At 45.0% G+C, this 12,870-nt stretch overlaps 1 protein-coding gene across 5 annotated transcripts in view; it reads right to left on the bottom strand.

Annotated features, from left to right (window-relative positions):
• Window positions 1-5,467: 5,467 nt before the first annotated feature.
• LOC135904694 (death-associated protein kinase 1-like) overlaps window positions 5,468-12,870 on the bottom strand; it is a 192,955-nt gene continuing 185,552 nt past the window's right edge. For all 5 annotated transcript variants that reach the window (XM_070534064.1, XM_065435624.1, XM_065435623.2 and 2 more), the window contains one exon: window positions 5,468-8,738. In XM_070534064.1, coding sequence (XP_070390165.1) covers window positions 8,030-8,738 — 709 coding nt within the window. In that variant the 3' untranslated portion in view covers window positions 5,468-8,029. The remainder of the gene's footprint in view (window positions 8,739-12,870) is intronic.

The raw sequence follows: 12,870 nt of genomic DNA, 5'->3' as shown, positions 1-12,870 counted from the left end.
CGGTTGTCTGATGCGTGCGTTTTACATGCATTTAAATAGGCAGGGAGCTAACTAAATATTTATATCAGAGAGCTGTGACACACCTGTCACCGACGTAGCTGCTGCGTTTCTCACAGTTCTGCTGATTAGGAGCGGACAAAAGTGACAGACACACGGACCCCGCCAAGAATTTCTTCATACCAGTGACTTACTGCTTGTAAAATTTACAGAATAAAGGATACCACCTTAAAGCTGTCTACACATATATCTGAAAGAAAGGACGGCGAATGTTTTCCACTCATTTTATTTCTCGCACAGCTGACACATGGAACTCGTTGGCCGACGTGATCACTTTACATTGTAAACGTACATTTCCAGAGCCATGCTCAGCTTTCCTTAATGATTCTTTTTTTCATTTCGCTTTTTTGCGACTTAGTTCTGGTTTCCTTCAGTAATTCGGTGCCTTGGTCTAAACATCAGCCGCTGACAATCTTTTTCTTCATTCTTTTTCCTGCATATTTCAGTCTTTCGGGTCGAAGTAAGGTGTCTCTTGAGCCGCCCCTTTGGTAAAGCTTCATGTAATACGCACCTAATTAGCTTATCATTGTAAGTATATATATATATATATATATATATATATATATATATATATATATATATATATATATATATATATATATATATATATATATATATATATATATATATATATATATATATGTGTGTGTGTGTGTGTGTGTGTGTGTGTGTGTGTGTGTGTGTGTGTGTGTGTGTGTGTGTGTGTGTGTGTGTGTGTGTGTGTGTGTGTGTGTGTGTGTGTGTGTGTGTGTAAACAAATAAGCAAATAAATCTTAAGCAAATTTTTTTTTTATTTTTGCGTCAGCTGCTATTTCCACTTCGAAAAAGCACGCAGAAATGTCTGCACCGCCTGTCAGGCGCCTGTTGTGGCTCTACGGCCAGCAATCATAAGATTTTTCTGGATGCGTTTCCCAACGATGAACACCATGGGAATGCGCTGCTAGTGCGGAGGAAAGAACCGGCGCTCCCACGAGCAACACACTGTTGCCACCGATATAATTGCAGCCTCCAATCTCGGTTCTCGTGAAAGGGGGTACTGTTAGGTAAATGTGTCACGTCGGTTTCAGTTTTGTATCCTAAGAACTACTAAATGCATTAATACGAGATTTCGTGTGCTGAACGGCAATGCCATTTAGCTTAAAGTTCAATAGTTCTTTTCTTTTCCGGCAAGAGTAATAGTTCCCGGATTTATGCGCCAAATTCTAGACGAGAGTTTCAGATTCCGATGTACTGTTTTTCATACACTAACGAAAAAACGGTCACTTAGTGTTACAGGTATAGTCAACGTATTACTTTCTTCAAGCGGAACTTAAAAAAAAAGCTTTATTTGTATTATCATGATTTAAAATAAAAAGAATGCTGTTCACACTTGTCCTGACCTACAAGAAAAGAACTTCAAGATTTAAATGTTTTTCGACAATTAGATAATATCGTTAGCAACGCAATCTATTATAAACAGTGAAAATTTCACTATTATCTGGCAAGTAGTTTTCTGGAAAATGTGTATCAAAGGTATCAAATGTGCAAGAATGACATTTTGAGAAGAACTCGTACGTTTCTTCGTTTTCAACAACGATTGAAACGGCTCCACCAGAATGCCAGTGATTTTTTTCGATTGAATTTCATCGGCCCCAAACCCTTCATTTAAAGTTTCTTTCGCCTCTTCATCAGCCCTTTTCCCTCTGAAGATGAGCGTGACTCTGCTTTGTCAGCCCTTTCTTTATCACGGTAGGTGAACAGTGACCTCGCAGAATGCATGTGATCTGACGGAAGCGCGCTCAGATCGGCACCTTAAAATGCATTTTCTTCACTGCCCACTTCGAAGGCGCTTTTTTTTTTGCACGTTGGGACAAAACGATGTAGAAAAATACCCAAGTAAGATCAGCCAAAAATTGCAAACTAAACAGTCACGTGGACGCATGACTGCTTAATCCCGCTCACAACGAAATATTTGTAGTGTCAAATAACAAACGCATCAGAAACTTAATGCATTTTGCGTATCAGGTCGCGTTATTCAATAAAAGAAAAAAAATACATTGACCAAAACAACTAAGATGACATATAAACACAAGCGCGCGTATTTGTAAATACCGGTGTGCCCAATTCTGGCGCCCTTTCTAAATAGTTTAGAACAGCCGTCCTAATTCGTCGTTCCCCCGTCTTGTTCCACAGGTTGTGCATGATTTTTTAAGGCTATAACCTAAACCCGACGTTTTTTTTTCTTTATTTCTTATTATCGGTTTACTCTACCTTATTTTAGCCTATTTCGGTTTATCCCTCCTTAACTCAACAAAGCTTCACCGTGGACTGGCCTGTCTAACAGCAAAGCAAGCTTTACAGAGCAAATCATATCGACGAAAGTGTCTTTGTTTCGCGTGAAACATAGCTTCTTCTGTCCGCTAAACATATGCTCTGCAATGCAATTTGGCCCGCTGACTTGCAAGCTAACATATGAAGTCCCGACGTTTCCCAGTAAGCTCACTTTCTTCTTTAAAAAAAACATGGCACAATTCATGCACTGACGTGATCATGACCCAGAATTACATTAAAAATAAATAGAAAAGGACAAAAAAAAGATTAAAAAACAATAAAGAAACGATAAGGTTTCAAGCTGATTTGAATAGAAAAACGTATGCTGTTTAAAGGCTGAAAGAGATATTTATTGTGCAACCTCAAATAAACATATCGTTGCTATATACAGGGTATCCCAGCTAACTTGGACCAAGATTTTGAAAAAAACCTATGCGTTCTTTAGAACAGAAATCGCGTGGATGTTGCTAGCGTTTATCTAAACTTACAGTACCAACTTTTTTCTCGTCTTTTCTTTTTTGAGTAATTAGCCGAGATAAATTAATCAACTTTTTAAATATAGCTTGAAACGTTCAGTCGTCAATAGGAAAGTTGTGGAGCTCCACAAATATTGCCCAACCCAGGCACTTCCAACGAGATGACTTAGCATGGCCGTTTTTATTCGGGGAAAAAAAAAAACAAAGCCCGCGGAGTTTAAAGAATACCACGTGACAGCGCGCTCTATGTGCCCGAATGCACTACGATTACAGTGCTCTCAACCGTGCTTTGTAAAAAACATCACTCGCTTCGCGCCTTTCGCGCTGCCCACGACAGAGATTCGCGTTGTGCTTAGTTTCGAGATAAACGCCAGTGGGTTCGGGCGGCAGTGGAAATGCAGCGCAGCTCCCATTTCTGCGGTGATAATAGTACTCTCACGCTAGCAGAATGCATGCGGTGGAAAAATGACACGCTCATGAGTTCGAATTTGGGAGCAACACCCCAACGAGCAAACACGCATTGTAACAAGCTTGATAGCGTCGTGTCAATTACGCTGGTTGTCACAAAAGGAAGAATTGTAAAGTGACACGGAAGGTTGCTTTTTAGCTTCCTGTCCATTCCTTGTCAGCAGAGAAATTGTAATTTCATATTACTTACGTGCCTTCCCACGTCGCACAAAAGTTTCACACAGATGGCTCTTTTCATGGACAACGGTTGTAGAGAGTTATTCGCTGTGATGTCTGTCTAAAGAATGTGTTCAAACAAGCCGCCCTCTGCGATAATGCAGTATTGGCACCTTGTCAGCACGTCCGATGTAGCTTTTTTGATGACGCAAGACGGCATCTCACTGCAGGCCTCAGCAATCTATGCCTTTAGCGCTTCTGGTGTAGTTGTAGGTTCGCGGTACACTCGGTCTTTCACATGTCCCCACAACAAGAAGTCAAGAGGTGTCAAGTTCGGTGACCTTGAAGACCATGCCACTGGTCCATGCCGCCCGACCCCATGCCGTTTGAAGGCTTCGCCAAGCCAGGCTCGGGCAAGGCTGCTGCTGTGAGCTGGTGCACTGTTGTGCTGATACCAAGTTCGCTTTAAAAATGCAAGAGGAAAATCGCAGCGAAAATCTTCGACTGGGTCTTCCAAGATGTTCACGTAACGCTGAGCAGTGAGCATGTGGTAAAAAAATATGGGGCGAATTATTCTTCCGTCAAAGATACCGCACCACACGCTAAATGGCCATTGGTACTGGTGTCTGGTCTGCGCCACCCAATGTGGGTTCGTATCGCTCCAGTAATGCGAATTATGGATGTTGACTTGGGAATTTCTGGAGAAGGTTGCCTCATCTGTCCAGAGCACTTTGTCAACAAAATCCAGTATTTCGTCACTGTTCACGAGGATCCAATTAGAGAAATCAAGCCGCCATTGAAAGTATCTTTCTTGCAGCTTTTGATGCAGTTGGAGGTGATCCGTATGAATTTCAGCTTTCCTAATTCTTGACAATGAAGAATTTGAAATGCCGACCTCACCACTCACATCACGCACGCTGAAATGAGGATTTGCAGTCATGAAAGCCAAAATGTCTCCTTCAGCCTCTTCGCTGATGGTCCCCTTTCTGTGCCGCGTCTTCTTGAAGCTACCTGTTTCTTTCATCGTCAAGTAAATCCCCATAATTGTGTTCGCGCTAGGTCTTCCCCCACATTGCCAATTTCGGTATACCTTGGCAGCTTTCCTCTTGTCGCCCCGTGCCGCTCCCAAGGCTAAGACCATGTTCGCCTTCTGCTCGCTTCAGTACGGCATGCTTTAGGCACTGCAAACAAATTCTTCGAAACAGTTGCGCGGCACGACAGTAATAGACAGTCGAGCTCAGATGCATCTTGCCGCTAGCACAGCTTGGAAGAAAAGCGGCGTTGTAACAAATGATGCTCTCTCTCGCACAGGTTCCAGATGTATGATGCGTGCTTTGTGTGTATTTTTTCTATTCCGCATCGACTTGAACGCTGGAAAAAAAATTGCTCTTCTTGTCATATCGGGATAAACGGCTGATGACGGCGCGTTCTTCGGCGACAGGCGCGAGCGGCTGCTGACGAAGCGCTTTTTCGGAGCGCCGTCGCCAGCCGCTGCCGGTAATGTCAGAGCCGAGCAAAGATTGAAGCCCTTTCTCGTAAGTGAAGGGAAGGCGCGGCGCTGGCGATGTTTTTACAAATAACTCATGAGAGCGCTGTAATCGCGGCATATTCGGGCGCACAGAGCGCGCTGTCACGTGGTATTTTTTTAAATTCCGCGGGCTTCCGTTTTTTTTTTTCGAATAAAAACGGCCACGCTAAGTCAATCTCGTTGGAAGTACCTGAGTTGGTCAATATTTGTGAAGCTCCACAACTTTCCCATTGACGTCTGAACGTTTCAAGCTATATTTAAGAATGTCGATTTATCTCGGCTAATTACTAAAAGAAAGACGAGCAAAAAAGTGGTACTGTAAGTTTAGATAAACGCTAAAAACATCCAAACGACTTCTGAAGAACGCATAGGTTGTTTCAAAATCTTGGTCAATATGTAAATATACGTGTGTGTGCGTGTGTGTGTGTTTGTGTGTGTTCGCATTTTACCAACACCACACCTCACGAGCGAGTCCTTGAATGGCAAGTTTATTGTCACTATTAGAAAAAGCAGCAACAAAGATCAACGATGCATGAGTGGCGTCAAGCTAAACACACAGCAGTTCTACTCAAAAGTGATTGCACTGTTCCTTTTGGCAGAATAACAACCGACCCCCTCACGCCTGGATCAATCCTTACTTCATTAATTACTTCAGTCTGGATATAACCTTCATGGTGATCACTTGCTTTACACAACCAAAAACAGTGACCATTGCATGGCCAAAGCAACTGAACCATCGTTTCCCATTGAAAGCAGCACGTCATCCTTTGCTACAAGCAAGCACATACTGCGAATGCGCGTAAAAATAGTTACTATCAAAGATGTTAAAAATTCTAGCTATATGAATGCATAAATGGTTGGGAACACCACATGCTTCCAGTACGTCTTCATAATAAAAAAGAGGTTTACCTACTTGGCACTTGTCAGACACTGTACTGTAGTAGTAAGTGATAAATGCTAGACAGCATGCAAGCATTACACTGTGTCATAGAGAATCTAGGTAGCCCGCAGCAAGAACACCCACACGCATTCCTATAAAGCCGACTCAGAATTTCAATGCGCGAGCATACCTAACTCAAGGTGTTAGATCAGCAGTTACCGAATCAATGTTAATTCCTTGCTTTGCTAACAACTGTGGTCACAACTATTAGTCTTTAATGTTAAGACATGGTACTGGCCGTGCTATAACTGATCAGGTTATTTCCATGATGACCCCACCATGGTTTCACAATCATTATCGCTAGTTTTTGTCTAAATTCTTCAAGAACTGAAATATGTAACAGCAAGCATAACACACAAATAACAAGCAAATATTGCGGACATGAGGATCAGTAGCACAAACACATCACAGTGCATTGCATGGGAAAGAGAAGTGAACTGTCCTGACAGAAACTTAAACTTTCCTAACTCTCACAACACCCGTGTTTCCACCAAAGTGAAGGTCTCTAGAACACAGACAATGCTTAAATAATTCACATACCAACAAACTATATACTTCCATGCTGTGCACACCAACAAATTCATCCATAAATTCATGTGCACAGCAAAACACACATTTGCACGATTTCGTTCGAACTGCTCTAGTAAAGGGGGGTGGAGGGAAGGAGAGTGGTGCAGAAATTTTTTAGTGTATAACATGCACACTGGTTAGGTCCGACCAAAGAACTAACAAAACTAATAGGTTATGTGCTACCCATGCTATAACATGGTAATCAGCCCACAATATCAGGCTGCATTTAGAATAAACTGTATATTTTCAGCAATACAAATTAAGTAGCAGTAATGTCTTTGAGTTTGAGCAATCTGTTTTGATGCCCACCATCTATGTTTCTGTCAACATAGGAAAGCAATGCCTTATTGTGTTCACATATTCATAGTAGCACATTACAGTAAACAAAAATCTTACAACAGCACATCCTAACATAAACCGCCTGTGTGCAAGACCTTACTAGACTTCAGCCGACGCTAAAATACCTGTCGGATGTGTGTTACATGCCAGGCAAAGAGAATCCTATTTGGCCTGAGCTTTAGCTACATAAGCAAGACACTTTGTTTTAGATGGCTTGTGTTAGCCTCTCTAGCTGGCTCCTCACTACTAAAGCCATTAGAATAGCTTTTTGCCTAACATAACAGCTTTATGTACATATGTGCACACATTATAACATCGGAGTAGCTAAAACAACCTGTACTGTGTATGAAACTGACAAAGGTAGCACTAAGAATGCATACAAGTAACGATTTCAAAAGCATCAATTTCGGACTACAAAAAGCAAGTAATGCAAGAAGCCAAGACATTTCTAGCATTAACATTGCCCTGACTTAAACTATATATCATTTATTCAGTTTATAGAAGCAGTAAAAGCAAAACTGACAGGTCTACAAGATTATGTAACAATACAGAAAAAAAAAAGGTCTGAAGTACAGTCACAGGTTATCACAATCATAACTAGATATTATAATGTGCAATCAGTTACTTTCACAGATGTTGAGCAAGTATAGAAAGCAGTTATGTGAAGCAACATCTAAAAGCTTTCCAGAATTACCTAGCCACCTTATTATAGCAGTCATACAGGTGCACTGTATAGTGGGTCGGTCACGTAAACAGTGGCAGTCTATTTTGGGGTGTTTTGTTCTTTACGCTGCAATGTTCCTGGTAAAGGTATGACATCCTACTTCATACATTTACGCAGAATTACTCTTCACGGGTGTTTGCTTTTGATTTGTTCTTTCTGGAAAAGTCATTGCAACATTTTGTACAGCTGCAGCATATGTAAAACAATATGTAGTCATAACAAAGGCAGCTTTGCCACACAGATAAACGTGCATTTAGAAAACGCGTCGCACCTTGGGTACGAAGGAAAAAAAAAATTTAAGCACCAGCGAGAAATGTTCAAAATGGACGTCGCGGAAACTGCCGCCGCCATATCTTCTCCAAGCGCACATGTACAGAGAAACACTTCACGCGTTTCACGCAAAAAAAAAAGGCAGGAAAGAAAAGAAAACACGCACAAAGCACTGAAAACAGAACAAGGCACTAGCGAGAAATGTTCGAGCTCGACGCCGCGGAGACCGCCGCCGCCACCCTCGCATCGTCGTGCCTGCCCGCCGGCGGCGACGCGGGCGACGTCGGCGCCGACGCGACCGCCACCTTGACGAGCGGCGACGTCCCCAGCACAATGTCCGCCGCGTCTCCCCTGCCCAGTTCGTCGAGCGCGCGCGCGAGGTGCCCGATCGTGCTGTCCATCACCAGCGTCCACTCGCCGAGCACTCTGGCGATGGGGCTCTTGCCCGAGGTCGCGAGCACGCCGGACTCCTTGGACTCCGGGTCCAGCTCGGGCAGGCGCTCGGTCATGCCGAGCTGCACCGCCAGGAGGCACCAGTCCCGTCCCAGCTTCTCCGGCGGGTCGAGCGCGGCGCCCAGCCTCTGGCGCGTGAGCAGGGACAGCTGTGACGCGTGCGTGTCCGGCCCGCAGACGAGCGACGCGACCGACGCCACGTCGCGGCAGCAGAGCAGGTCGCACGCCGATTCGGGCATGCCGGTCTGCGGATGCAGCACCTGGGCGTGCAGGCCGCCGTCGTTGAGCATGGCGCGCATGACGAGGCGCGCCGGGTAGCGCGCCGGGGTCGGCGCGTGGTGCCGCAGGTCGGCGGCGCTCAGCAGGTGGCGCTCGAACTGTGCGCCGGGGCACACTTCGCCCAGCACGTCGTCGACGACCATCAGAAGGTCCTCCAGGAAGTAGAAGCTGCTCGGCAATGAAACGTGCATATCAAGCTTGTTTCTTTCCTGCCCGTACTCCTGTGATTTCGCGTACAATGTTCATAAAAACTGCACAGAATCGGTGTAGAATGTGTGTCACGAAAATCACGAAAATAGTTCTGATTCTGCGGTGATACACCAACTCTGTGAACGTTAGTTACCATGGCGATGCTGAGGACTCCATCTCTACTATAGCTGGATAGCTATGCCTTTGGTATAGGAAACTTCAGCGGTTAGAACAGCGTCCACTCGAGGCACTTAAAACATGCCCGTCTTCTGCTTTTCTGAGTAGTCAAAAGCTCCTTCAAATAATGGTGACCCTATCGATAACAACATCTACAAGTGAGAGGTGTTTTTCAATAATGAAGTACTTGAAAACCTACCTCTGTAGCGTTACATAGTTAAATGGAACTAGCGTTGTTAAACACGCACAGAGAAGTTTCCATTTCGGCGGTTGACATTTTGGGTAAACTACCAATGAAGCCAGGGTGACTGAAGTTCAAGTTGCAATTGCATGCAGCTTGTACACACTTTTTCTGATATTTTAAGTAATCTTTAAACACGACTGCTTTTTAATCTGGCCTGAAGACATCAGCAAAGCTTTTGTGGCTACCTTCCAGTCGATTAACTTCACTGGTCAGTTTCTGGGAGATGTAGGCAGGGGGTCGGATGACCTCTAGGGGAAGGTTCGCAATCCCCAAATCCACCTCCATCGGCTGCGCCACCTGGCATTATTGCGAAAAGCGCTAAAGTCAGTTCACTTTTATGATACAGTACGATCACATAGGTTAGGCTCAACCAGAGAAATTGGATCTAAATATCCTGCCCTTGTGTAAGGGCTGCAGCTCGTCACGTTTGTGAAGAAAAAAATGAAAAAAAGTGCAGCCCTTACATGAGTGTATACGGTACACCAAACCAGTACCACTGTACAAAGGAGATGGAAGAAAAAGAAGTGCCCAGGGCTCACCGGTGCTCTGGGCCTCCCGCTATTATGCAGTTCCTTACGTTTTAGTCATTTTCGTGAGAGTAATTTCATCAAGGATGAACAAACGCTCCCACGACCACCTGAACAAAGTCAGTCGTCTGCTACATCGCTCATTTTTGGACGACGTGCCTTTAGAAGCTCGGACCAGCTCGATTCCTGGGAAAGCTCAATGCCGGAAGTCATGGACTCTGACAGCAAGTACACAGTAGCCATGGGCCACCATGTGAAAAAGATACGCCGTATGTCCACTGAGAAGACTTCATCAAATCAGAGTAAGCAGGAATCCTTCATAACTTTTTATGTGCCACTCTCGGCGTCACATAGCATGAACTCCCTCAGCAGGCAACTTATAACCAAATATTTTGAATGTGCGGCCCCTGGGAAAATCAACGAGATCAAGATTAACGCTCACAAGAGCATCCTGACGATAGATGCAAAAAATTCAATAATACTGGAGAACTTAAAGACCATTCCGCAGTTAAGCGCAATCCCTGTCCGCTCCTTTATTAATTACAGGAAGGAGCCTGTGTCCATCGTGCCTGTCTACCATCGGGCTTCACACCCTCAGCACGTTCAACCTCAGCTTTGTGGTGTTTAGAACAACCTCAAGTGCGTCTCACGGTACCAGGAATAAGAAAGAAGACCGACCTGCCTACCTTGGACCTGAAGCAAGCAGCTCTGGATTGTTTGAACACTTTCTACTTTGACCGAGTCCACATATATACGGATGGCTCTTCCACTCAGACCAGCTCCACCGGCGCAGTGGTTATACCATCACGATCAATTAGCATCCAATACAAGATTTCTCACATGACAACATCGACCGGATAGGAGCTTGTTGCCCTCCGAGGTGCCGTTGATTACATTAACAACCAACCCGCTAATCGGTGGGCAATATTCTGCGATTCGAAGGCGGCCTTACAATGTCTTCTGTCATCTCTTCGTCAAGGGTCGTGTGAACAACTAGTGTCGGAGATACGAGAAATGCACCATTGTATGATAGCGAAAGGACACGACGTCGTGTTTCAGTGGCTGCCCGGCCATTGCGGTATCTCCGGCAATGACCTCGCTGACGAAGCTGCTAGGAAAGCCCACGAAGGAGCAACCCTTGTTTCTGTACCTTTATCGCGGACCGACGCAGCCCTACACCTAAGCAAGGTAGCACACCGTATGACATTAGAGAAGTGGCACACACCTGAATTCACCCAAGAACGATTGCATTCCCTCGACCCCTCTATGCAACTGCGGCTGTTACCAGGACTTCAGCGAAATGAGGCAACAATGCTGTGCCGCTTACGCTTGGGCGTCGCATTCACCAATGCGTATACGTTTTTGATTGGAATGACTGATAGCGCCGACTGTAATGCCTGCGGTGCCGAGGATACTATAGAACATCTACTGTGCTACTGCCCATCTTTTCAAAACAAAAGACATGACCTCTGCACAGCTCTCAATCAGCTAGACAGAACACCGTTCACCTTGAAGAAGATCTTGGGACCATGGCCTCGCATATCGCAGCTACAAAAGGCCACAAAAGCTCTGCTGCGATATTTGAAGGCTACTGGACTGAGTCAGCGTCTGTGACCCGGACTGAGTGACCGAACGATATCCCCAGTGGACTTTCTCTTCTTCTTTTAATCTTTCAGTCCCCTTTTTCCCTTTCCCCAGTGTAGGGTAGCCAACCGGGCTCAGTCCTGGTTAACCTCCCTACCTTTCCTTTATCATTTGCTCTCTCTCTCTACAGGAAGGAGACAACGACTGGTGTGATTTCCGCCGTGGAGCTTGAAATCAAGTGTGCTGACCACATGAAGTCTTTTGAGGCCATTGGTGTGCAGTTCTGAGATTCACCGCTTAGAGAAATCCTGATGCATCAAGTGAATATTTGCTTCTTAGACATTACTAGCATCTGCCAAGTGGGCTATGTGATACACCGTGTACAACCATTCGTTTCGAGGCCTCTTCAGTGCCGCACATGTCTAGAGATAGGACATGTGAGTGCTGTTTCTAGCAGTGAAGTCACCTGCTCAAGTTGCAGCGGAGAGCATAATACCGTCGACTGTGATGCGTCTTCATTTAAATGTCCCAACTGCATGCACTCTCATGAAGCAACCTCAAAGGAATGCCTGAAGATGCAACAAGAGGCTTGTATTCTTCAAAAAATGGAAGGAGACCAATCTTCACGTAAAGAGGCTACCAAATCTGTTCACCAAAGTGGACAACACTCGCACAAGAAGCGCCACAATGCCATATCAGAAAAACCGTATAGCGGGGCACAGGCACCCCGATCACCTCTGCATGTGCATGCATTGAGGATGGTAACCATGCCTACTGCTAATTCAAGGTAAGTGAGAGCACACAATGAATATTTGCCTCCACAGGCTGATACAGTCATGGAATGGCCTTTGCTGCCTTCTAGACCCACGGCGATAACAGTGGGCGCTAGTGGTCCTTTGCACCATGTCCTTTGCACCATGTAGCCAAGAATGATAGACCCAATGAAGCTGGTGACACTACGGGTAAGTAAAGAGGTTGACAGAATGAGAAGGAAAGCGTTCAGAAAATACTGAAGCAGCTGGCAAAGTCAATGCGCATGATTCTCTGTGGTCGCCAGAATCCAGCCACTAAAAGTGCCCTGCAGGTGCTCACCGTACTGGAGCCACTTATCGCAGCCCTTTACATGCTGTAAAGCTTTTGCTTGGCACCTATGCTGCTCACGCAGGGGAGGTGCACACACCAGCTTCGTCTTGGTGCCTTTATCCGAAGGTTCACTTGAACTAGTGACAACAGACAAGGTATAGAACCCAGCAGTGGTTTCATGGATGACATTTCTGAATGTTTATCATCAGAATGTTGAACTTGCTTTCACCGTTGTGCATAACTCTTCCTATGTCATCATCATCCCTCATCACACCTTTATGTCCCCATTCCCCCTCCCCCCGTACAGAGTAGCAGGCTAGAGCGAGCTAGCCCAGGTCAACCTCCCTGCCTCCCTTCAAATAAATTCTCTCCATCTCTAAATTTATAAATTTCAATTAGTTGTGCTGCATGTATATGAATAGTATCTAAATAGGAGCATGCAGGCCTTCTTCACATAAGAATCGATGCAGTGGCTTATAAAACTTCACGTGGAGTT

Source organism: Dermacentor albipictus, chromosome 2 (assembly GCF_038994185.2).
Source record: "Dermacentor albipictus isolate Rhodes 1998 colony chromosome 2, USDA_Dalb.pri_finalv2, whole genome shotgun sequence".
In the NCBI taxonomy this organism is placed as follows: Eukaryota; Metazoa; Arthropoda; class Arachnida; order Ixodida; family Ixodidae; genus Dermacentor; species Dermacentor albipictus.
The sequence above is the reverse complement of the archived record's forward strand: the minus strand, read 5'-3'. Positions and strand labels throughout refer to the sequence as shown.